The 26,528-nt window shown below is 39.9% G+C and overlaps 2 protein-coding genes across 7 annotated transcripts; one reads left to right on the top strand and one right to left on the bottom strand.

Annotated features, from left to right (window-relative positions):
* Positions 1 to 345: 345 nt before the first annotated feature.
* Positions 346 to 15,620, top strand: LOC130926682 (zinc finger protein ZFP2-like). Its single transcript, XM_057851750.1, has 2 exons — positions 346 to 400; positions 9,391 to 15,620. Exon 2 carries the CDS (start codon positions 9,399 to 9,401, stop codon positions 10,281 to 10,283), a length of 885 nt encoding a protein of 294 aa, XP_057707733.1. The 5' UTR covers positions 346 to 400; positions 9,391 to 9,398; the 3' UTR covers positions 10,284 to 15,620.
* prmt2 (protein arginine methyltransferase 2) lies at positions 14,276 to 25,264 on the bottom strand. 6 transcript variants are annotated; one of them, XM_057851744.1, is made up of 9 exons: positions 25,025 to 25,264; positions 24,413 to 24,601; positions 24,161 to 24,322; positions 21,845 to 22,009; positions 21,575 to 21,750; positions 19,046 to 19,175; positions 18,829 to 18,965; positions 14,681 to 14,837; positions 14,276 to 14,587 (listed from the first exon to the last, which is right to left on the bottom strand). In XM_057851744.1, the coding sequence occupies exons 1-9, from the start codon at positions 25,103 to 25,105 to the stop codon at positions 14,555 to 14,557; spliced, it is 1,230 nt and encodes a 409-aa protein (XP_057707727.1). In that variant the 5' UTR covers positions 25,106 to 25,264; the 3' UTR covers positions 14,276 to 14,554. The 6 variants fall into 6 exon arrangements, with proteins under 6 accessions (XP_057707727.1, XP_057707726.1, XP_057707729.1 ...); XM_057851743.1 differs by lacking the exon at positions 14,276 to 14,587 and having other exon boundaries at positions 14,627 to 14,837; XM_057851746.1 differs by lacking the exon at positions 14,276 to 14,587 and having other exon boundaries at positions 14,627 to 14,837; positions 21,845 to 21,919.
* Between the last annotated feature and the right edge of the window lie 1,264 nt (positions 25,265 to 26,528).

Raw genomic sequence — 26,528 nt, 5'->3', positions numbered from 1 at the left:
ATGGTAAAACATTACTAATGCAGGTCTGCTTTTCGACGGGTCTGTCGAATGGCGTTCCAATGATATTTTTCCTGGTCGTAAATTGGAACTCTCCGACTTCCCACCTTCCCTGAATGCAGCATTACGCTTACGTAAGGATGGAGAAATATATTTGCCTTAAATTTCACATACTAAAAACCAAAATAAATATATAAAAAACAATTATAATAATAATAAAAAAGTAAGCTTTTAAAAAGTGATGCCAAACCAAATCAGAAAATTTGTCGATTTTGTGTTTTCAAGCATTTGTGAGACCTCCAACCACTAGATGGTGCTCTCATCCCTTGCATGCTGCGGTGACGTGACTCCGCCTCCCTTAGTTTTTCCCAGGGCGAACTGACAATTTGTCGCCTTTTGACAGGTATGTTGGAAATCACTCGTTTAAACACATCGTAGTCGATATCTAGGTCGTAGCATTTAGCACAAGCCAGCGCTCGTAGGTGTTTGTATTTTCCGTGCGTCGTGGATTGATTATTAGACGACCTAATAGCTTTGCATTGTGTTCTAAGACGACAATGACTGAAATGACAAGGTGTATAGCTTCTGTCGTTTGCTACTTCACTGCTAATTATTCGCTAAACTAAACAATATGGGGTACACCAACGCGTCCTAATGACACTTAAATTCCAGTAGTATGATGACGTATACCCCTATTAAAGCTCAATTATTATGGTGTATTTGCAGTAATGCTGGTGTACGACTCGACTGACTTTTAAATGAACTAGCTGCAGATTCCAGCTGTGGCCGTTAGGTCAATGTTTGGCTGCCAGTAACCGTTTCTTTACCGTGCCTGTATCACACATCGCTACGTGATGCGTTCCAAATTCTTAGTAACCTGTTGTTTTCATGGTACTAGTACTTACAGCTCGATAATGGTACTAAAAGAAAAATACTCGACACCATTTTCGATACTACATAAATTAATAAGATATACAGTGATCCTTCGTTTTTCGCGGTTAAAGGGGACCAGAACCCACCGCGATAAGTGAAAACCCGCGAAGTAGGTACGCCCCCCCCCCCTCAAAAAAAAAAACAAAAAAAAAAAAAACATTTACCTGCCCTGTTCAGCTGCTTGGATACAGGACAATTTTAAAAAAATATATATATTACGTTCTTTATATTTTTTTGTGTATACAGTACACTAGTTTGAAATGTAAATGCAATATCAATACTGTATGCAATAACATGCATAAGATGAATAAAATGTACTCACCACACTGATATTGATAAATTTGAGAAATGAAGAAAAAAACTCCAGAACAATGGATATGAAGCTAAGGATGATTTACTGAGAAGCTTCTGTAGGAGGTGTCCTGCGCACAAGGAACATCGCGATGGGGAGTTGTGACCGTTGTGGATGGCATCCTCTTCCAAAAAAGGCCAGTCTCGTCCATGTTAACTCCGGGAGATAGCCGCCCTCTTCAATTTATTTGGGAAATTGGTCCTCGAAGTAACGTACAGCTGCGTCATGGTCTGCCGAGGAGGCCTCCCCATGCAACGTAACGCTGCGAAGTCCAAACCTCTTTTTTAATTTTTTGAACCAGCCCTTGCTCGGAACAAAACCACAATTTTCTTCACTTGTACTAGGCTGTGGTTCATCTTCGTCGTTGTCGGTATAGCCGCCACCTTCATTCAACTCTCCTTCAGGAATGAGGCTATCATAAAGCGCTTTGGCTTTTGCCCGGATCATGTTTGTTTCAAGACTCGCCTTCTTTTCCCGACAGTCCGATATCCACACTGTTAGTGCATTTTCCATTTTTACAGTCGTCTTGTTGCGAGGAGTCATGACTCTCTTAGTGTCCCTGGAAAACGGCTTTGAGGCGGTGTTTCGGGTTTTCACCTCGTTTTTTTTTTTAATGTAACAAACGGTTGATTCGTTTAGTCCATAATGGCGTGCAACAGACACATAACTGTGGCCAACTTTAAGCATGTCCGATAATTGAACTTTCTCGTGCGCCGTCATCGTTTTTCTTTGCTTCTTGGGTTCGTTAGAGGATTGAGCGGATGGAGGACGCGTTGGAGCCATTTTCCTTCGATAGCAACAAGGCTAAATATCTCGGCCAATCAGCTTGCGATATTCCCGAGTGATGCTGGCCAGCGAATCGAAGCGGCGGAATATGAGTTGGGCGGGCTCTCCTTGCCTTCTGTTAGGGAACGGGCAGATTTTACATCCTATTTTCTCCATTATTTAAATTTTTAATGCATGTATATATATTTTTTTTTTTACTGAAAAAAAAATCTGCAATTGAGTGAAACTGCGAAATTCGAAGCGCGAAGTAGCGAGGGATCACTGTATACATATGGCGGAGAAAACATAAGGCTGAAAAAGCAGTTTCTGCTCTTGCCCTCTTTAAAATAAACTGCTGTATTTTAAACCAAAATAACTTTTGTGTTTGATAGACCAATATTTCTATATGCTGCCATAGCAGTTTCATGGCGCATTAAGCCCCTGATCAATTTTTAATTTGTCCGTTTTACCCTGAAGACCCCTGTTTACAGACACCATGCTTTTGGCTTTTGTTTCAAACCAGCTATAAAAAGAAGCTAAATAATTATATTTATTATTCGAAAGGTCTGTTATTTTTAGCTTAGAATCATTAATTGATGTGAATTGAATTTGAATGAAAAAAGTGGTGTCTGTAAATAAGTAACGGATATCTACCTAATAACTCTCGCTTAATTGTATTTTTTTTTTTTTTGTTACTGTCACTGGCATTTTCCCCAATATTTTAGATGATAAGTACTCGGTCCAAACAAAGAAAAATTGGGGGAAAAAAATATTTAAAAGGGTAAATATATATAAATATATGAAAAAGAAAATCTCGACCACTCCTTGATGTCTGTGATTTCTGCATCGCGACCCTTGTTATATTACCATGTTTCACCCGTAAAATCCCCCAAAAAACAGCTGTGGCCATTCAATTCTGTGTCTTGACACTCAGTGATATATGCTACATGGAGTTTTTGTATCGAAACAAGGTTAGTATTCGACAATATCTCATTAAAATCATGGCATCTTTAATTACACTCTCTCATGCTCTCACCTACAGTTACGGTTTCGCTGTTTGATTTTTTTTTTTTTTTTTTTTTTTTTTAATATGCCCTCCTGTTCAAAATTTTTCTTCCCCCAGAATTTTTTTAATTTTAAGCTTTCCAATGATGTATCACACCTGCATATAGAACAATTTTGAAATCTGGCCAAATTGGGGGTCTCAGAGCGGAACTTTAAGTCACCTGAGTTTTTTTCCCCATATATAAACTAATTGTTTAACCCTTTCAGGGACTGGTCACTAAAGTGGACACCTGTTCAAAAGTTTTCACTTAAGACCATTAACCCTATAGGGCAAGTGACTATTTTTTGGTCACTTAAAACAAAAACAAAAAAATGAGCAATTATTACACTGGTCCACAAACCTTTGGAAAATATCTGCTTCAGAGGTAAATATGGCTAAATTGTACCTGCTGTGGTGACATGAATTGGACAATAAATGATTTTTATTGCTGGTTGGCTGAAGTATTCAAGATATTTAATGTTAGTTATTACAAACATACATTGGTGTAATTGTATAATATCTGTTTTACAAGTTGCTACATTTGACATGAAATGGATATATCTGTGTTTGCCACTGCTTATGAAATGTGTCGACATTAATGCATTTTGTCCACTTCCAAAACAACAGGATTTATGCAATACATTTTGCATAAACTGCTTAGATTTTAACATTTTTGCCACATACAGAATCTCAAAACTTAAGAAATTGACACTTTTGACCTCATCTTTCTTTTTTAGTGACCCAAATTTTGTAAAGGCTCACTACATAAATCCAGGAAGCATTTTGCTTGTAGATCAGTGTTATTATCTTTCATGCTGCTCTTTCATGCCTATGTTCACAAGGGTCACGGTGGTGCTGGAGCCTATTCTAGCTAACTATGGGCATTCACGGTAATCATTTTTTAATAGCTTTTTTTTTTTTAATATTATTATGAATACATTTAAAAGATTAATAATAAAATCTAAATTATTTAAATTAAAAGGAATAAAAACACACTCAATATTAGACTTTTTTAATAGTACAGTGACTTATTTTTTTGATTGCATGCCATTGACAGCTACACAGTGGTATAAAAAAGTAAATGAACTTTTTGGAATTTCTCACATTTCTGCATAAGTCAAAATCACACAGATGAAAAAAAATGTCTGCTTTAACTCAGACCACCCAAACATTTATAGGTTTTCATATTTTAATGAGGATAGTATGCAAGCAATGACAGATGGAGGAAAAATAAGTAAGTGAACCATCACATTACTATTTTGTGCGCCCCCCCCCCCCCCCCCCTCCTTGGCAGGAATAACTTCAACCAGACACTTTCTGTAGCTGCAGTTCAGTCTGACACATCGTTAAGGACTAATCTTGGCCCATTCTTCTCTACAAAACTGCTGTAGTTCAGTCAGATTCCTGAGATGTCAGGCATGAATCGCTGTCTTTAGGTCATGCCACAGCATCTCAATGGGGGTTCAAGTCTGGACTCTGACTTGGCCTCTCCAGAACTTACTAACTTACTTACTTCTGTGTTTCGGATTATTGTCTTGTTGCAGCATCCATCCTCTTTTCAGCTTCAACTGTCTGACAGACGGCCTCAGGTTTTCCTGCAACACGTCGTGATGAACTTTTGAATTCATTCTTCCATTAATGATTGCAAGTTGTCCAGGCCGTGAGGGAGCAAAACAGCCCCAAATTATGATGCTCCCTCCACCATGCTTCACGGTGGGGATGAGGTGTTTGATGTTGGTGAGCTGTTCCATTTTTCCTTCTCACATGGTGTTGTGTGTTCCTCTCAAACAATTCAACTTTGGTGTCATCAGTCCACAAAATATTTTGCCAAAACTTCTGTGGATTGTCCAAGTGCCTTTTTGCGAACATTAAACGAGCAACAATGTTTTTTTAGACAGCAGTGGCGTCCTCCCTGGAGTCCTCCCATGAACACAATTTTTGGCCCTAGTTTTACATATAGTTGATGTGTGCACAGAGATACGTATTGGACTGTGCCAGTGATTTCTGTAAGTCTTTAGCAGACACTCTACGGTTCTCTCTTGGTGTCATCTTTGGTGGACGGCCACTCCTTGGGAGAGAAGCAACAATGCCAAACTCTCTCCATCTGTAGACAAACTCTCTGACTGTTGACTGATGAACATCCAGACTTTCAGAAATGTTTTTTTGTCCTTTCCAATCATTATACAAATCAACAATCCTTGATCGCAGGTCTTCAGACAGCTCTTTTGATCGAGCCATGATGCACATCAGACAATGCTTCTCATCGAGACAATTCTTACCAGGTGTGTGTTTCATAGTGAGCAGGGCAGCTTTATACCACTCATCAATGATTGGGCACACACCTGACTGAAATTGTTTGGTAAAAATTGGTTTCAATTGCTCTTTAAGTCTCCTTAGGCATAGGGTTCACTTATTTTGTCCCCCTTCTGTCATTGTTTGCATGCTATCCTCATTAAAATATGAAAACCTATAAATGTTTTGGTGGTTTTAGTTAAAGCAGACACTGTTTTTACATCTGTTTGATTTTGACAAAGATCCAATCACATTTGATGGTGATTTTATGCAGAATTGTGAGACGTTCCAAAAGGTTCAGATACTTTTTCATACCAATGTAGATGTACAACTCATTTAAACTGGGAGGACTGGCCATGAAATCTTAACGTTCAGTGCCTTTGATGGCTCTAGATTTTCAATCCTCCCAGTCGAAATGGATTGGATATCTAGCTCCATCGATGGTGACCAATTAGTTAAATGATTGTTCATTATGAACATTGGTTAATTTGCTGCCGTACCTCCCAGTTAAAACTGATTGGACATCCAGCGCGGTCAATGGAAACCAATGAGTTTAGAAAGAAAATGCAAAAATGTCCCCTATTTTCATTACTATAAAGAGTAGGCCAAAATCAGATTTACCCCATGACAAAAAAATAATCTCTGGTAGTCTGTGGTAGTGATTAAAAAAAAAAAAATTCACTGAGTATCGATACTTTTGCAATGAATATAACATTGAATCCAATAATTCAGTATCAGTACTTCGATACTTTTTGATACTATTGACAACCCAACAAACACATTTCCCCCCTTTTAATGTTGGTGCAGTTCTACACCACTGAAAACCACAATCTACTCTCACATAATCTTCTGGATTTAGTTTGACATCTGTGATTTTGAGTGTTTAACTCACGGCCTGATATTGACAAGTGTAGAGGTCCAATTTATTTAAACTGGGAAGACTTAAAGCAACACTAGGTAACTTTTAAACCTTTATTAAATATTTTCATAACATTTGTGATGTGATATGTTAGCCACACGGTTGCTAACTGTCATATACTATTGTTTAGCCACAACTGGATTAATTATTACTATTCATCCTTCACAAAGCCGCTGGAAACAGAAATGTTGTTTAATCCATCTGCAGGCGACAGTGAGGTCATGATTTTACGACATTGTGTGGGTGTGCGCCGGTCCTCATAGGAAACACGGTCTTCCTTAAGGCAAAACACTACCGCTTATGTCTACCAGCGTGATTAAATCCACCAAAACTGAAAAGTTACCTATTGTTGCTTTAAGGCTGGTTAATACATGACGCGCTGAACGTTTCACATGGAAAAAGACGCACAGAGTCCATCCGGAATACGTTTTTTAAAATGTATGTGCTGCTCCTTACAGCTCTGTGCGGCTTGTCTCTCTGGTGAAACCGATATTCTCCCAAACTACATCGAGCAGCAAAACGTGTGTCTACAGCATACAAGCAACTTCATACTATAACACTCATAGTAGAATTAAGCCTGTCGCAATAATTCTATTTATCGCGCGATAAATAAAAACGAAGGCGGTAATTTTTCTGCTGCGATTTATCGCCTCGCGTGCACGTGCGTGCGCGCGTGCGGCAGACGTGCTGTTAAAAGTTCGGATTCCTCGTTACCAACTGCGCAAAATGCATCTTCGTTCCAGGTCCGACAAAACTAGTGCCGGAGCCAATCGTTCCCATCATATCCTATTGTTCAACCTATACCGGCCGCGTCAGTGCTCCCTAGTGACTGTGGACCATCTACGGCGCGCCGGTGTTGTTGACGTGTGGGCGCTCTCATCAGGAGTGACATTTCACGCGGGGCGGCTATTTTTCGGCACAACGCCGGATATTTACAACGAAGTCCGCCAAAACATTGTTACCGACTTGGCTGCTACAAACAACCTGAATGAAATTAAGAGCGCTGTGCTTCAAACTCGTCCTGTTTATGAAAGTCGATTGTACGAACAACCTGAATGAAATTAAGAGCGCTGTGCTTCAAACTCGTCCTGTTTATGAAAGTCGATTGTCATATGCTGGTGTTGTGTAGTAATGAGCAGACGTGACTTCAGCGGCGCTTGCTAACTTTTTTAATGCGCGGCGTTTGCGCGCGCACACTAGATAACATGAAAACACAAACTAGATGTGCTACGTCCCATGCCATTGGCTACGTGAGCCCAGAGTGATTATGGGACAAGTAGTCCATATACTACATCGATGAATTCTAAACTGTCATGACTGAATGGAAGTTAAGAAGGCCAAATCAATCCATGCCAGTGACTATAGATAATGTTGCAAATATTGTTAATTCCGTACGTGACACAGATGGATTCAGACCACAAATAGGATGTCTTGCTCATGTATTAAACTTAGCTGCTAAGAAAGCTGTAGCAATCAACAGTGTGCCCTAGCCTCACTTTACAAACAGTAAAGATTGTTCTCAGCACTTTTATACAAATTTTTTTCAGATCAGTAAGAAGTAAGCACATAAATATTATGCACTAAAATGCATGTTTATATAATGGCAATTTAATTTTTGCTCGTTAGCAAAAAAAACAACAAAAAAACAACAAAAAAACGAAACAAAAAATATCATTGTTATATTGAATCGGATCGAAAATCGTGTCCCCCGTATCAAAAATCGTAGCCAACCGTGACTTAACTGTATCGTTGCATCCTTATGGAAAACCATTGCAGAAGCTATGACGGGAAAGGTTTTCATTTGCCTTAATGCTTAAGTTATTAAGTGCATTTTTATTTTTTATTTTTTAAACACATTTTATGTATTCTGGGTTTCTGTGCGGTATCAATATTGTTGTTTTTTACTTAAGAGGCATGGTCTATTGTTTTTAGTTGTGATTTCTTAAAAAGTATTTTTGAATTTAAGAGTAAATATCGCGTTTAAATGGGTGTACTTAATCTATTAATATATACTTTATTCTCACTGTGTTATTGTAAATTGGTTAAAAAAAAATTGGGGGGGCGCAATAATATCGCATATCGCAATAATTTATGAGAATAATTATCGCTCACTAAAATTTGTTATCGCAACAGGCCTAAGTAGAATCTGCCTATCTGCAACATGGGGAAAGCTCGCGGCTCTCATCAAGGAGGAAAAATAACTTTATTGTTTGATAGCATTTAGTGCTGCAACGATTAATCGATTAACTCGAGTATTCGATTAGGAAAAAAAGATTCGAATTAAATCTTGCTGCGTCGAGTATTCGTTTAATTAAAGTTGTAATGGTTTATTTTGAAAGTTTGCGTTTAGTTTTATTGATTTGGGGAGATACACTGCCTTCTAGTTTGCCTCATTTCACATGGCTGAATCTAGTTGCTCCATGTTAAGACCAACATAAGTTTTTGTTTGAGCTAATGTTTTTTTAATACATTCGTAATTTAGTTTTCTAGGTATATTTAGCCATTTTTGTGGGGATATGTGTCTAAACCATTTAAGAGCATTGTAAAAAAAAAAATGTTACCGTTTAATAGCATTTCAGCCAGCGCACTTCTGCTATTTAAGTTAGCCAATTGTTCTTTAGTTGTACATAAATACTTATTTATCTTTTTATACCGTTTGAGGCTCAGCTCAGGTATTTTAATTTCTCGTATTATCAGATTACTCGATTGTTCGAACTAAACAGTCGACGACCAAAATAATTGATAGCTGCAGCCCTAATAGCATTCTCATCCCAGTGGTCTTTATTGGCCAAATCATACAAATATTTATACTTGCGAACCTCTGCAATTAGTAGTTCATCCGCCATGTTTTTCCACAGAAGTTGATGAATCCTCTTCGTCCCCTTCACTCGCTTCCGCGAGTATGATTATTCACTGCAAGCTTCTCCCAGTCAAAATAGATTGGACGTCTAGCACAGCCAATGAGTTAATGTGTGCATGTTTGAAAATGTGGGAGGAGGCCTCAGAATTGTCAAGCAGACGTGCTACTGTTGTGATTTACGAAAAAACTTGCTATGGAATTGATGCTGTTGTCTCTGCTGTCAAAAGGTGGCACCATGCAGGAAAAAAGCTGCCCAGAAAGTCAGCAGCATCAGCAGTGCTCGGTGTGTGGCCGTGGCTTTGGCCTTGAGCAGACGAACAAAACCGACAGCGGGTCCATATGTTCGTCCTGCCGGGAAGACGGTGGACAGACCCCAGGCGGCGTCAGCGTCGACTCGCACAGCTGCTCGCTGTGTGGCAAAACCTTCATCTCCCCGGTTCACTTGACCCTCCACCTGGCCTCCCACAATAAGGAGAGGAGGTTCCAGTGTACCACTTGCGGCAAGTACTTCCACCAGTCTTCCCACCTCATAGCCCACGAAGCCATCCACAAAGGCGAAAGGCCCTTTAAATGTCCTGAGTGCGGCAAGACATTTGGACGGGCCGCACATCTCAAGACTCACCGCCGCCTCCACACCGGCGAGAAACCCTTCAAGTGTAACTTCTGCGACAAGGCCTTCACGCAGAAAGCGGGTCTGCTATCGCATGTCCGAATCCACACGAGCGAGCGAACCAACAAAGGCGACGACAAAATCCAAGAATCGGGCCAGTGGGTGAAAGCGGCGCCCACGCCTCTGCCCGACTCCCGTTCGGACGACCTCAAGTGTGGCGTTTGCTGCCGCACTTTCATCCGGTCCTCATATATTAGATTGCACGTGCGACTTGAGAAAGGGCTACGGCCTTATCACTGCAAAGTGTGCAACAAGACCTTTGCCAAGTTGGATACATTTATCAACCACTGCAATAAACATTTGAGGCAGAAAGGGGAAAAAGACGACGAGGACAGTGTGTTGAAACCGCCATTGTTTATCCCTCTCTCAAAGCCGCAACTGCCAGAGGTCTCCCAACAGGTGTCCGATGAGGTCACTGTGGCCTCAGAATCCAGCGCATGTCTTCATTAGGGTTAGCAAATGTGTTCATATCTTGGACATTTCATAAAACTAAAGTATACACATGCCATTGACAGTGATAGACGAACCAGACTTGCTTGAAAATGTTTTTGCACTGACTACAGGGTTTCCCTCATGAAACTTGCAAAGCTCATGGGTACAGTGGCCGACCGGTGGAAATAATCGCTTTCCATCCTGCTTATGCTCAAAAGGGTCACGAGGGCCTTTGGAAATACATTAATAAAATGTAAAAATGTTAAGTTGACAGAGGCCAGTTGGCGGTCATAACATAACACAATACAATGCAATTCAATGCAATGGCAGAGGTCTGGGACAGCTTTGTTCACATTATGAACCTTAATATGTTGCCAATACTCTTTCAAACGTATCACTATACACAGTCAAAATAAGTAAACAGTAGTACCTCTACATACGAATTGAATTCATTCCAGAACGTGGTTTGTAAGTCGAAATAGTAGTATGTCGAGCGGGATTTTCCCATAAGTAATTTGATTAATTTGTTCCGCAGCCCAAAAACCTACGCTAAATCCTTAATAAATACTGTGGGTACAATTACTAATAGCAATTACACATTGCAAAACAAATGAATTACAAATAATAATAAATGGAAATTTTAAAAAGCGTTTTTAACTTGACTAGCAAACAGGTGGGAGGGGACGACGGGTACATGTGGATACGGTGAGACATCGCTGTCTAATTTAACAAATGCATTAAATAAGATGTAAAACAAATTGTGAAAAAATAAAAATGGTCAGTTTACTGGTGAGCAGAGGTCAGCGTTTGTGTAGGTGGAGGGGGCCGGTGAGCCGCGTTGTCTAGCAAGTTCACTCACACCGGGCTCATATTTTTCTATCATTTCCTTCTTAATTTCAATGGCAAACTTTTTTTTCACCACCTGCACTAACCTTCTTGGGACCGATGTTTATTTCTCTCACAAGAAAATCGGCCGTGCGTCCGTCTTGCAGGGGAAAAAATGAATTTGCGATGCTTTCATAAATCGTATTTCGAGCATTCAGTCATTTGTAGACACTAGGCATGCGCCGGTAGATTATACTGACGGTATGATAACCTTAACCAAAAATATCATTTCACGGTATCGCAATTACAGCTCTGAAATGTGTTACTTTGAGATATCTGGGTTTTTAAAAAACAAACTTTTTCCCATTGAACAGGATTTTTATTATTCAAAACATTCGCAAATTGGAACATAAGTATAATCTTAAAATAAATTTTTAAATAATAACAAAATGAAAATAATGCAGTCCTTTAGGTGAGCCGAAACCCACAGCCACAGCTCGATTATTACCGTCACAACAAAAATAATTGAATTATTTTCCATAAAAAGCATGTGTGTATGACTCGTATCATGTTTACATTATACACACATACTCTTTCTCAACACAGGCAGTTGCCGGAGAGAAAAAAACTATAAACACTAAACATGCTGGAGTTAACTCTCGTAGCTTGTGGGAAACATTCATGACCTTGTTTACTAACCTTTAAGTTTGTATATTGTGAAATCTTATTGGAGGTATTGCCTCCTCGGCAGCCACCCTCCGCAAACATGTTTTACATGTCGGTTTGCCCTTCTCCAAGCCGCGGCCAGCTGTAACTTTTCTGTAGCCGAAGTATTCCAATACCAGCGATTTCATTTTCTTCAATGGGGAGGGGGAAGTTCTGGGGTTTCACCTCCTCCAGCCATCGTGGAGCACAGCTCACTCACTGACACTGAGCAACAACCGGTGGGGGAGGGTTAAGCCTTACAGCTGCAAGAGGGGGATTTCTCCATGCATTTTTGGGACATAAAAAAATAGCTAATACCTTAGGGACGGTATTACGGAAAATTTTTGCGATTTTGAAACCTTGACGTTTTCATACCACAGTACAGTTGTGGTCATAAGTTTACATACACTTGTAATGTCATGGCTCTCTTGAGTTTCCAGTTATTTCTACAACTCAGATTTTTCTCTGATAGAGTGATTGGAACAGATACTTCTTTGTCACAAAAAACATTCATGAAGTTTGGTTGTTTTATGACTTTATTATGGGTGAACAGAAAAAGTGATCAAATCTGCTGGGTCAAAAATATACATACAGCAGTGCTAATATTTGGTAACATGTCCCTTGGCCGTTTTTACTTCAATTAGGCGCTTTTGGTAGCCATCCAGAAGCTTCTGGTTGAATCTTTGACCACTCCTCTTGACAGAATTGGTGCAGTTCAGTTAAATTTGATGGCTTTCTGACATGGACTTGTTTCTTCAGCATTGTCCACAAGTTCTCAATGGGGTTTAAGTCAGGACTTTGGGAAGGCCATTCGAAAACCTTAATTGTAGCCTGATTTAGCCATTCCATCACCACTTTTGATGTGTGTTTGGAGTCATTGTCCTGTTGGAACACCCAACTGCGCCCAAGGCCCAATCTTCGGGCTGATGACGTTAGGTTATCTTGAAGAATTTGAAGGTAATCCTCCTCCTTCATTATCCCATTTACTCTCTGTAAAGCACCAGTTCCATTGGCAACAAAACAGCCCTACAGCATAATACTACCACCACCGTGCTTGACGGTAGGCATGGTGTACTTGGGGTTAAAGGCCTCACCTTTTCTCCTCCAAACATATTGCTGGGCATTGTGGCCAAACAGCTCGATTTTTGTTTCGTCTGACCACAGAACTTTCCTCCAGAAGGTCTTATCTTTGTCCATGTGATCAGCAGCAAACTTCAGTCGAGCCTTAAGGTGCCGCTTTTGGAGCAAGGGCTTCCTTCTTGCACGGCAGCCTCTCAGTCCATGGAGATGCAAAACACGCTTGACTGTGGACACTGACACCTGTGTTCCAGCAGCTTCTAATTCTTGGCAGATCTGCTTTTTGGTGATTCTCGGTTGAATCTTCACCGTCCTGACCAATTTTCTCTCAGCAGCAGGTGATAGCTTGCGTTTTCTTCCTGATCGTGGCAGTGACAAAACAGTGTCATGCACTTTATACTTACAATTGTTTGCACTGTTGCTCTTGGGACCTGCAGCTGCTTTGAAATGGCTCCAAGTGACTTTCCTGACTCGTTCAAGTCAATGATTCGCTTTTTCAGATCCATGTATGTATATTTTTGACCCAGCAGATTTGATCACTTTTTCTGTTTAACCCATAATAAAGTCATAAAAGAACCAAACTTCATGAATGTTTTTTTTTTGACAAAGAAGTATCTGTTCCAATCTATCGGAGAAAAATCAGAGTTGTAGAAATAACTGGAAACTCAAGAGAGCCATGACATTATGTTCTTCACAAGTGTATGTAAACTTTTGACCACAACTGTATATCTTGAAACCGGTAATGGCACATGTCTAGTCGAGACATAAGACCAATCAAATTTTACGTCGGATATTGAATGGATTGATTGGCGATGCGATCTATTATGTCGAAGTACCACTCTACTTTTAATTCTTTAGTTTATAGTACTGTTTTAGTATGGGAGTGGGGTGAAAAACCTGGCAGTCCGCCAGACTTATAAAGCACTGGGGGGAATATTAACTCACACAGTAACTTTGGCACACTGAATACACAAACTAAAAGCGCACGTCATAAATTGACAGTGGTGACTGTTCAATCTTTTACGTCCCAGTCAAAATGGATTGGACGTCTATTGTCGTATGCGGCACTGAAAAATGATCATTGAATGCCAGCAATCCCAATTAGAATGGATTCGGTGTCTATTGCTGTCAATGGCAGGGAATGAGTGAATCAACTAAATAATAATCTTAAAATGTATGATTTAAAAACCCTAATTTACAGTGGAGTGGAAAAACAGCTAATCAGAGATTAAGCTGGATTGTGTTCAATTTTGGAAGTTCTGAAGTGTATTGAATATTGTATTGTGAAGTGTATTATTCACTCAATTTTCAATTTCAAATAAAAAAAAATTCAATATGTGAAAGGAAACATTGTAAGTAACAGCTCATTTGGGGTGCAAATCGATTTTTTTTTAGACAAAAATACACCATTTGCTGCTGTTACAACAGTTTAATATATGTACACATTTAAAGTTACCAACTGATTTGCTGTGGCGACCCCTGAAAGGAAAACAGTTCATCCGAAATAAAAAAGTAAAAAGCAATTTTGACAGTTTTGCTGCTAAAACATTTCAATGAAATCCATTCTTTTAAGAAAACGGCATATTTATTTAAAAAAGGTGAAGCCGATAGAACTTTTGCATTTCGATCGATTTGTCGTTGCTTAACCAGTCGATGTATCGATCTAGTTTGATGAGAGGCTGTTAGCGCCACATAGGAAAGCTCTTTGTCCCAGCCTAAAAATCAAAGAAGAGGAAGCACATAGTCATATTAGCTTAGCCCCATTGCCCTCAAATGATCATACATAACGAATGTTTCATTTGCCTTACTTGTGTGTATCCACTGATCTCCCAGTTTAGGGTGACGGTCAAGTGGCGCCTCCAGATGGGGTTCCTTCGCAGAATAATGGTTCCACTGATTGCGTCGCCAGCGTGCACACTGATGGGCACATCCAGCATGAACAGGGTCTGCTTCCAGTGGGTTGGCCTGGAATCAATACATTTTTGGGGGTCTAGATTCGCTTTCACTCTGAACAGTGGAACTTCCAAAGTTTAAAAGAGTTTAATCAATTCACTTAAAACCACTACAGTATTAGCTACATGCATTGTTAAAGAACTAAGGTAACTAATTCGCTGGCATTGACTGCGATAGATGTCTCATCTGTTTTGTCCGGGAGGGGTGACAGCGACTGGTTATTTTTTTTAGGTATTGCAAGAGTTATATAATTTAATGTGCTTTGTAGTTGCTTCAGAAATATGTGTTGTTGAAGTCATTGCATGTTCCACGTGACTGTTTGTGAAATTATTGTTATATAATTGATATTATTTAATCACAATAAAGTATTCTGTTTACTGAGCTGACCTGTTCTTAATGCTATCTTTTCTTTAATCTTATTTTACGTAGAACAATATATTCAAGCCAATTTTACCAAGTCATTCTGTATGTCACATTTGCTTTATTTTTTCTCGCAACTAGCCTTTGTGGCGTTCTCTTTTGACTCTCGGCCTCTTGCGAAATACTGCTGCTGTGAAATTGAACTAGCTTCAGGTTGCTTCAATTTCTCGCTGCGTTTCTTCCCTGTAATCTTGTCGTACATGTCTTGTTTGGTAATATCGCCTCACATTGAACTCTTTAAAAACAGCGACTGTCTCTTTGCAAATGAGTCAGACACAGTTGTTGCATATTTTAGTAAAGAAATAGTCCAATGTCCACTAGGGGTGCAACGGTTCAGTTAGCCCACGGTTCGGTTTGAACCTCGGTTTTGGGATCACGGTTTTGGTTCGTTTTGCATTTTTTTTTTTTTTTTTTAAACTGCCTTTATTTTGCTTTTTAAAAAATGAAATAAACACTTAAAATGTTTTAGACTGTTAAAATGCCTCTTAGCTCTTTGGCAAGTGTAGTGACTGACTACTGAAATACACACACAGTAGTAAAAAAGTTACTTGGCAAAGTAACTGGTGATACCTTTCATGTTTTTTTTTCATTTAAAAAAAAAAAAAAAAAAAACATAGTAACCTTTGCTATGTTTGGAGGTCATTTAATGTTGTGAATCAACCGATAAAGTTGATAAAATTGCTCCCGTTTTTGCCTTAGTTCCCTTTCGTCTACTTTCGACATGAGAAAATTTTATAACTGTTTCATCCTTTAAAGATAGACTCAAGTCAAGATTTTGCCGATTTAGGAGTATTTTGGACAAAAAGTTGCTTAGGTTCGCTCGGAAGGTTTACTACAACAGAGCCTTTCTGAGAAGTATACTGCTCTAAAATGGCGGCTGTTTACGAACGCTACCGAGTGTCATTTCGCTTGTAGTTCTATATGCATGAGATATCTAGGCGTAGATTGTATGATGTCGGCCACGGTCAGGAAATTGGAGCCACCTAGCCTAGCATCGCGTTTGCTACAGCGTCTCAACAAATACTCTTCCCTCTCCGTGTCTGACTTTTCTCGTGTCATTCAAGTATTAACGAACATTGGCTCCTTGCAGAAACGGTGACCAAATCCGTACGGATGAAAAAAAAAACAATAACGCAATGCACGAAAAACGTGCAGATTTTGAACGTAACGGACGGCGTACACATTTAAAAACCAGTGCTCACGTGTACAAATTACGACGAGACCGTACAACTTGACAGGTATGAATTATAGTGGACCGTCACAGTTAGGTAGTAGCACTCTGTAGCACGGGACGTCCAACTATCAGCGGGTTGGGCGAAACTATGTGCTTTCGTGAAATCATCTTCAATGGCTTTGCGTGCCATTTCTTAAATGTCGGGGATTATGTTGTGGGCGAAATATGTCCGCGAGGGAACAATACAACGCGGGTCAAGCTTTGTAATTAAATTAACGAAGCCCGCATCTTCAACCACGGAATATGGTTGCATGTCTTTTGCAATGCAAATCCCCACTGCGTGGGTTATTTTCTTGTTTTTCTGACCTGATATTGTAAGGCTTTTGGAACGCCTCTTCTATAGACCCATGTGTTTTCACTGTTGTCATCTTCGGGGTTGTCCTGCTCTGAGAAAACGATGTCTGTGGGTGATGCCGGCTGAAGTGCTGACTGCTGAGTCATGTTAGAAGTCTTGCCGTTAGCATAGGGAACAAGCGCTGAGCAATGCTTGCAAATTGTTTTATGTTTTTTTCAATATTTTCTCTCCGTCTGCATTGTAGTCCACGGGGAAACCGAAATGTTGCCACACCGCAGATTTGAAAGAAGCCGGTGCTTCCTCAAAATTCGGTCTGTCGACTCCTCCGCTCGCCATAACTTTTTTTGTTTTCTTTCTTGTTTCACTTTCACCTCGATCGTAAGCGAGAGAGGGCGTTACTCGGCTCCTATTACACAGGTGCTTGACAGCGATTGGACATTTACTTGTGGGGCGGGAATTTCTCCACAGCTGCGCTTCACGTCACACACAGGCACACAGAGTTTGACCAATTAATTCCACAAGCGTTCGGAATAAATTACTGTAATTGCAAAACCAAAAAGGCGCGGTTCATAAAGGCGTATTGAACTGAACAGGGCGAACCGTTCGGTTCGGTTTTGAACCGCGAACCGTTGCACTGCTAATGTCCACCTATCCTTGAGGCGTCAGCCGTCAACTTTTTTTTGGTTGATTGTCGCCATTTTAGAAAATTTGAACTAAAGGGTCACTCGGGGTAATGTTGCTTAGAGTGCTGCCGCCTTTTAGAGGGTAAATGAGGAGCAGCATTTAGTGTGTAAGCTGCTTCATGTGCTGGTAGCAGTCCTGCTGACCAATTTATTAAGTCTGTGTGCGGGCCAGACGTTATTGATTTTATGACAGAGGCTGGGGGCCGCATTTGGCCCCCGGGCCGGGCTTTGGACATGTCTGATTTAAATGTACTCTGTCGTTTATTTTACTAATGTTATTACTTACAGTAGGCCAGTCAATTAGGCTACGTTCATACTACAGGTCTTAATGCACGAATCCGATTTATCGATATCTGTTTTTTTGGCGTGCCCGTTCAGACTGCCTTTGTCCATTGAGATTATTCAAGTATTATGCATGCGTACTAATTCGTAGTCCGACAAGCGCTGAGCAAGACGACCCGCATGCACAGAAGCATCAAAACAAATGACCACACATGCTGGCTGTCATCCGTTATTCCAGGGATATCATATTTTGCTTTTTAAAAAGAGGACACAAATAAGACATAAATAATCCCAGTTTAGGCTTATATTCAAAGTATATGGATCAATAGCATGCACGCACTGTCCGTGAATGTCACACACACATACGCGCAGTTTGCCCCGACTCTCGGTCATGTAAGCAATGGAGAAATATTGCTTATATGGAGCAGACCGAAAACCGATCATTCTCAGGCTCATCCTCAACCCATTTTTATTTTTTTAAATGACTGTTGTCAAGTCCGACTCTTCCTAAAAAGCCGTTTTCAAGGCAAGCTAGGCGCCAATAACGCACAGCTGCACCGCTGCCGTGGCGTCTCTCTCGCTTTTTGATGACGTAATTGCGACATGAATTCCGATTTGAGAGACTGGACAGTACAGACCACCGCGACAGTCTGGAAAAATGTGGCCCAGATCGGATTTGAACCACATACGAAAGTGACCCAGATCGGATTTGAAATGGTCCAGTTTTATGCGACTTGTCACGTTCAGACCGTCAAGTTAATGCCTCACTCGAGTCGGAAAAACACGAAAAAAATCGGATTCGTGCATTAAGACCTGTAGTATGAACGTAGCCTTAGTCTTTAATCCATTTTCTATACTGAATGCACCCCAAATTTTTCACCATTTATATAAAAAAAAATTAAAATTAAAATTGAGTTTTAATATATCAAGTACTAAAAAGACAGTTCTAACATTTTGGCCATACTCTGCCCACCTGTGCTTCAGATGCTCACAGAGCTAAGAATCCATTTCAAATTTTGCCAAATTCCATTTTGAAGGTTCCAAAGTAGTCACTATACTATATGGAGTGAATGAATGGATGAGTTTTACTCAGACTCAGGTCCAGTGTTCAATTCCACTGCTGCGCCGCCCTCCTCCAGGCTTTTGAAGGAAACGCTGAACCAAGCAGTGAAGCCGTGGAAAATGCCGGACTTTTCCAGGCTGAACTGAAACCCGCCTTGCATTTCCTGAGAAATGAAAAAACGTGACAGTTAGTTTAGGATTGGAAGAATGACGAATAGCCGCCGATTGGATGATGACGATTCACCTCCAGGTCTGCCACCTGCAGCGTATGCATGTCCAAGCAGATTACGTCGGTGGGAGAGGCGAGGGCGTCGCCTGGCTCCATCAAGTGGCTAAACTTTGGCTTGGCGAAGAACTCCTGTAGAGCAAGTGGCCTGCAGGAAGTAAGAATAGCCTTGTTTCAATTATCCAGTTACCCTGGCTGAAATTCATGTTTTTTCTCCCCAAACTAAATAAATTGATAACTTTCAATGGATCGAATAATATTACAGCTTCACATCCATCCATTTCCTTTTAACGTGTTTTTCACCACTCACAATTCCTTTAGCAAATTTTCGGACAAAAATTAACCGTTTTTTATTCCAGATCATATTTTTACCTTCTTCTTGTGAATCACATAATTTTCATTCAACTTGACCCAAAAACAATTGACACTTTTGACATGTTCACATTTTTGACAAAAAGGTCACCAAGTTCACACAAAAACCTCCCATTAAGACCTATGACCCATTCAAATACAAGGCTGACATCATTGCCATTATTTCTCTTGTGATTCATTAGATTTCCATTTTAACATACCCAAAACAATTAACACTTCACATTTTTGACCAAAACCTCCCCTTAAATCCCATCGACACATTTAAATACCAGGTACCGTAATTTTCGGACGATAAGCCGCTCCTTTTTTCCTTACATTTGAATCCTGCAGTTTATAGTCCAGTGCAGCTTATTTGTTGATTTTTTTTTTGTTAATAGGTAACACTTTTGACAGCAGCGTCATAAGACTGTCAAAAGACCGTCATAATTATGACATGACACTTTCATGAGCATTGCTGAACACCAAACGACATCTGTTATAAGCATTCATTAAAGCTCATGACAGTACCATGTCATAATTATGATGTTCAAATGTCTTATGGCTCCACTGTCAAATAAAGTGTTACCAAATACAATAACTAGCAATTAATGAAACAACTGGAACAGTAGCTGAAGAAATAATTAGCACGGAACATGAATTTTGATTATTATTTAACTCAGTAGCGCTGCAATGCATGCTAGGAGGCATGTTGGAAAACAACAGTGTTGATAACAGGTGGCAGCAATGGTTGACTGTCTCCCCCAAGGGGGCAGTGATGGCAAAACTAAGCTTCTTGAAGCAATGAAGCTTTGCAGACAATTGGTTTGAAGCTTCATGATGGTTCATTTGGTCTTATCACAGTCGTGTGATGGTGCTGTCAGATCAAGTGTTACTTGCTAATATCTTACAGTGAGGACAGCTGCGGCTTATAGTCCAGAGCGGCTTACCTATGAACAAATACCGTTTTCGTGTCTAATTTGGTGGGTGGCAGATTATAGTCAGGCGCGCCGTATAATTCGAGAATTATGGTATGTATTAAAGATGTCCCGATCGATCGGCATCCCGATCACGTCATTTTCAAAGTATCGGAAGCGGCAAATAAATATTGGACATGCCTTTTTTTAATATATATATATATTTTAAATAAACAGTTTTCTAATGGCATTTAACGTTACAGACAAATTGTCTTACACTCATTCAGAGTCTTTAGTTTTGGCTTAAAGTAGGGCTATCAAATTTATCGCGTTAATGGCGGTTATTAATTTTTTAAAAAATTAATCACGTTAAAATATTTAACGCAATTAACGAATGCGCTGCACAACCCACTCACGCATCGTCGCGTTCAATCTATAATGGCGCCGTTTTACCAATATATATAGCTAAAAGGCAGCGTAAAATGAGTAGAGTGAATTTAGGCAATCTTTGGGTCTTTTTTTTAATTGATTAAAGCCTTACTATCCCTCTCTCAACAATTAGAAATATCATGGGAAGCAACGTGGGGAAGAAAGGTAGTAGTTGGTCTTTTTCTTAACACCCAATGTTATTTCCCAATGCAGAGAAGATATATCAATTGGTGACTCTACGCACAGTCATGGTTGCACTTCCCATCATGCTTTTGGGCAGAACAGTTAAATAGTACAGTATCATTTACTGAAAGCTCAACAAATACACTAGATGGCAATATTTAGTCACATTATACAAAGTTATCCTTTAAGAATTACAAGTCTTTCTATCCGTGGATCCCTCTCACAGAAAGAATGTTAAGAATGTAAATGCCATCTTGAGGATTTATTGTCATAATAAACAAATACAGTACTTATGTACTGTATGTTGAATGTATATATTTGTCCAAGTTTTATTAATTTTTTCCTTAATGCGTTGCCAAATTGTATATGATCGGGAAAAATTATCGGAAATGATTGGAATTGAATCGGGAGGGGGAAAAAAAGCAATCGGATCGGGAAATATCGGGATTGGCAAATACTCAAACTAAAACAATCGGGATTGGATCGGGAGCAAAAAAAAACATGATCGGAACAACCCTAGCATGTATCCCTTGAGATTCATACCAATTTCAAAATACAGACATTTCTCACATGTTCACATTTTGGACAAAAAAGACACCCTCAGCATGATTGCATTGAGTTCCGTTTGTTGATCTTTTGCTTATGTGGGTTTCTCCAACTCTTTACTTACTGTAGCGGGGTGAAGTCCAAGCCATAAGGCTTCTCCCAGAATGCCATTTTCTCTGCGTAGTATCTATGGGCTTGACACGGCACCAAAGTGAGAGCTGCAGAAGAAGGCCACATCGTGCCACCTTCCCTTAGCCAGCGGTCTCTGGCAAGCAAGACCGACTCCACCATGAACTCAAACTAAACCAAAAATGAAAAAGGGATCAGGTCAGGTTCAAAATATGATACACATAATGGTTAGTTAATAAGTCATTAATCAGGGTGGTTTTCTTACCACCAAGCAATTGCCCATCCACTCGGACACCAGGACGTCCACCTGCTCGGGCAGTTGGATTTCCTCAGCACGGCCCTGCAGCACAGTGATCACTTCCTCGCAAGCGTTTTGTTTCACCAGCTCTCTGGTGTGTTCCACCATTGAGCTCGCTTCCACGGCGTACACCTGCAGCAGTACAGTGTATTTTCACGTATTCTTTGTTCAAATAGCTAGCAAGTGCTGGTGAGAGTGACACTGACTCACTCCATTGGTCTTTTTTCATTTTCCATAATTTTTTTCATGTCTGCAACAAATACAGTACTCTACTACCCATACATATATTCCTGTAGATACCAAACCTTGGAGAGGCTGGAGTTCTTTGTTTCATTGCTATAACTCGACCACTAGAGGGCTCTGTTGCATAATACAGTGGTACCTCGACATACGAACACCTCACACACGATCCTTTCGATATCTGACATAAAATTCGGCTTGTCGTTTGTCTTGACATATGACGACATGCTCGAACAGCGTCGCAATTTCTTTGTTTTCCCACAAGACTGAAACACGGCAGATTTTCTTGTGAGAGAAATCAACATGGGTCCCAAGAAGGTTAGTGCAGGTGATGAAAAAAGGTGAAGCTTACCATTGAAATTAAGATGGAAATGGTAGAAAAATGTGAGCGCGGTGTGCGCGTCATTGAACTGGCTCAGAATATGTCTACGATCTCGACGGTCCTCCTCCGACGCCCATTCGCCAGTTTTTATAAGGTATGGTGACAATTATTATTATTGTACATTACAAGGATGTCGCCAGCTTTGTCAGGTTTTTAATTTATTTCGGAACTTGTGCAACAACACGGCTACTGTCCACCGTAGCCAGTGTTGTCAGAAAAGCGTTACTAAGTAAAGCATTACTGTAATCTGGTTACTTTCTTTTAGTAACGAGCAATCTAACGCGTTCATTTTTCTAAGCTAGTAATCTGATTAAAGTTAGTCTCCTCAGTGCCTGTGCGTTTCTATTTTGTTGTTGCCTCATACTGTATGTAGAATGAAGAAAACTGTGTTCATGTACGAAGAGCATTTGAATAGAAAATACTGCTCTTGAGTTTGGGAGTGACATCACATCTCACGTTTTCTCATCGGAAAAAAAACGGGTCACGTGTATTACCATGCTGTGTGCGCGCCGTCTGCCACGGCGGTCAACAACATAGCCTGGCTACCAATCAGGATGCTAACAGTAAAGGCGCCGGAGAGATACAACAAACTGCTGCATTTGCTCACTGGAGATACAGCCATTTCTTCACATATCCGTCCAGTAAAGATGACAAAAATATCTCTGTGCGTTGCAAACTTTGCGCTGGCTCAGAAAGACTGTCAACCGCTAAAAACTCGACATCCAATTCAACAAGGAAGCACTTGGAATTACAGCACAACGCGAAAAAACTCGAAACAAAGCCGTAACGAGACAGCCAGCACTTCTACAGCTTGTAACCAGCCTTTATAATATGTGTAATTATGTACATTTTATAGTTAAGAGTTTGTAATCATAGGCGGAGTTTTACATTTGTGGGACTGGGGGAAAAGCATGTTGAAGACTGAAACAAAAGTCAAAGGTTTGGACACACTTCATCATTTTTGTGTTTTATATATTTTCACTACCATTGTAAATTCTCACTAAAGACATCAAAACTATTAACGAACATGTGGAATGGCGAAAAAAAGTGAAACTGAAAACAGGTTTTGTAGTCTACATTCTTCAAAGTATCCACCTTTGAGGTGTCTCCAAACTTTTGGCCAGTACTATGTATAGACATCTTGACACTGTTCGAGTTCAATCAACTGTTCAAGTTGTTGTTGGTAGCGGTTGAAAGCTAAGATTTAAAGAAATCCTAAATATCCATCTTGTCTCCTCTGGAGTAGTTTTGGCTAAGCAAAGCGAAGGATAGTCTCCAAGGTGCTAGTCACATGATCTGTTCGAAAAATGATTTTGACCCATTATGAAAACTGTACGTTATAGGATTTTTGTTCATTTCATTATTTTTTGTTTTGTTGCTTTACAACTTTTATAGACAACATTTTAACGACTAGGTCTTTATTTCAAAGGGGAAGTTCAGAATTTTTTTACATTAGGCTTAATCTTGGAGTTAGCGGGGGTTTAATTAGTCGTTGGCGTCGATTTAAACAAATTTCGTGCAGTTTGTCAGTTATTTGTTAGTTTTAGGGCTCCGGAATGGCTAAGCTAGGTTGAGTCAATGGTGGTTGAAATCAACTCCATCGACGAATTAAGCCCCCGCTAACTCAAAAATTTAAGTTCAAATAAGCCATGCTATCTCACCGCTGTCGGTTTTGCTAGCTGAGCACAGAACAGACTCACGATGCCCGTTCCGCAACCAAGGTCCATCACCACCTTCCTGTGAAGAGAAGCGCTGTTGTTGACGATGACCTGCCTGTACGCCTCCGTGCGGCTCTTGTCTGACAACATCTCCAAGTGAAGATTCTAGTATGACGTACAAGTACAGCATTTCAAAACAAATTTCCTCAAATAATGACTGTCATATCAACACTACGGTGCTTTAAAAAGACCAACCAGTGTTCCGTATATATCATAGTACTCCTCATTTTGCCACATGTCCTCTTCTTCCTCCCCATCTTCAGTAGATCCCTTATGGAGGTAGCTAGCAGGGACGTAACCAAAGACCCCTCGCAGCTCAGCCCACCACCACTCTGGGGAAATTTTGGCATGGACATTCACTTGATCTCCTCTTCTGATACTAAGCTAAGCACATAAGAAGGAAGAGTATGTCATTGGAAGCCATAGACAGTGATAGATGTCCAATCCATTTGAACTGGGAGGGCTACCAGTGGATTATCATGTTTCTGTGGCAATGTGGCAATGGCACTAGTAACAAATATAAAATATATTTAAAAAATGATTGATGAACAGTAACAAAAAAATATTGATGCAAAGTGTTTCCCACAATTAATTAACGGAAAATTAATCGAATCGATACAATAATTGATAATGACAGTCCTACTTTGAGCACATAGCCCACAAGAATAATGTTCAGGTTACAATATTTGACATTTCATGTTTTCTGCATGTCTGCATAAACGTATGGTTGCGACTACATTTTGCTCTTTATAGTTTTTATAATATTTATATGAATTACTGTAAATTTTGCACTGACAAATCGATAACCTCTTCACTGCAGCGACCAGCAAAGCTCCAAAGAACATTGAACTCCTCAGGTGGCACCTCCTCCTCCATCTCTACGAACATGAATCCGGTGGATGAATGTTACTCTCTAAACATATATGATACATTTGTGCTATAGCTATGTTAATTAAGTTCAGATTAAATGGAAACTCAAACTGCAATGCTTCTTGTCGCTCGAAAACCTGGAAATCTCTTCTGCAACGATTACTTCCTGCTGACAAAGTGACAACGTCACGTGTGTTGCGTTCAGAGACAGTCGGAAATAATGGATAACACATTCACGTGAAATGTTTATGGCGGAAAACACAGACAAGACTGAAAAAGCAGTTTCTGCTCTTGCACCCCTCTTTAAAATAAACTGCTGTATTTTAAGCCAAATGAACTGTTGTGTTTGATAGAACAATATGTCTATATGCTGCCATAGCAGATTCATGGCGCATTAAGCCCCCAAACTATTTTTAATTTATCCGTTCCGTTTTACCCTGGAAACCCCGTTTACAGACGTCGCCGTTTTGCGTTTTGTTTCAACCCAGCCATGAAAATAAGTAATTATATTTATTATTCGGAATATCTGTCATTTTTAGCTTAGAATCCTTAATTGATGTCTAATATTTTGTTTTAAAAAAAAACTTTAAAAAATTATTCATTCGCATATTTTAAACTTTTAAACAAATCAAGTAACAATGAAAAAATTGGTGTCTGTAAATAAGTCAAGGATATCTACCTCATAACTATGGCATAATTGTATTTTTTTTTTCTGTTACTGTTGCATTGATGTGATACAGTGCCTTGCAAAAGTATTCGGCCCCCTTGAATCTTGCAACCTTTCGCCACATTTCAGGCTTCAAACATAAAGATATGAAATTTAATTTTTTTGTCAAGAATCAACAACAAGTGGGACACAATCGTGAAGTGGAACAACATTTATTGGATAATTTAAACTTTTTTAACAAATAAAAAACTGAAAAGTGGGGCGTGCAATATTATTCGGTCCCTTTACTTTCAGTGCAGCAAACTCACTCCAGAAGTTCAGTGAGGATCTCTGAATGATCCAATGTTGTCCTAAATGACCGATGATGATAAATAGAATCCACTTGTGTGTAATCAAGTCTCCGTATAAATGCACCTGCTCTCTGATAGTCTCAGGGTTCTGTTTAAAGTGCAGAGAGCATTATGAAAAGCAAGGAACACACCAGGCAGGTCCGAGATACTGTTGTGGAGAAGTTTAAAGCCGGTTTCGGATACAAAAAGATTTCCCAAGCTATAAACATCTCAAGGAGCAGTGTGCAAGCCATTATATTGAAATGGAAGGAGCATCAGACCACTGCAAATCTACCAAGACCCGGCCGTCCTTCCAAACTTTCTTCTCAAACAAGGAGAAAACTGATCAGAGATGCAGCCAAGAGGCCCATGATCACTCTGGATGAACTGCAGAGATCTACAGCTGAGGTGGGAGAGTCTGTCCATAGGACAACAATCAGTCGTA

The sequence above is a fragment of the Corythoichthys intestinalis genome, chromosome 12 (genome assembly GCF_030265065.1).
Source record: "Corythoichthys intestinalis isolate RoL2023-P3 chromosome 12, ASM3026506v1, whole genome shotgun sequence".
Lineage (NCBI taxonomy): Eukaryota > Metazoa > Chordata > Actinopteri > Syngnathiformes > Syngnathidae > Corythoichthys > Corythoichthys intestinalis.
Note: the sequence above shows the minus strand (reverse complement) of the source record. Positions and strands in the feature narration are given on the sequence as shown.

Coding starts and splice junctions, on each gene's coding strand:
- LOC130926682 (XM_057851750.1), top strand. CDS start 9,399: ATGCAGGAAAAAAGCTGCCCAGAAAGTCAGCAGCATCAGCAGTGCTCG.
- prmt2 (XM_057851743.1), bottom strand. CDS start 25,105: ATGTTCGTAGAGATGGAGGAGGAGGTGCCACCTGAGGAGTTCAATGTT. Junction 22,010..24,160: donor AGCTAGCAAAACCGACAGCG/GTGAGATAGCAT, acceptor GTACTGCTGCAG/GTGTACGCCGTGGAAGCGAG. Junction 18,966..19,045: donor TGCAGGTGGCAGACCTGGAG/GTGAATCGTCAT, acceptor TTCATTTCTCAG/GAAATGCAAGGCGGGTTTCA.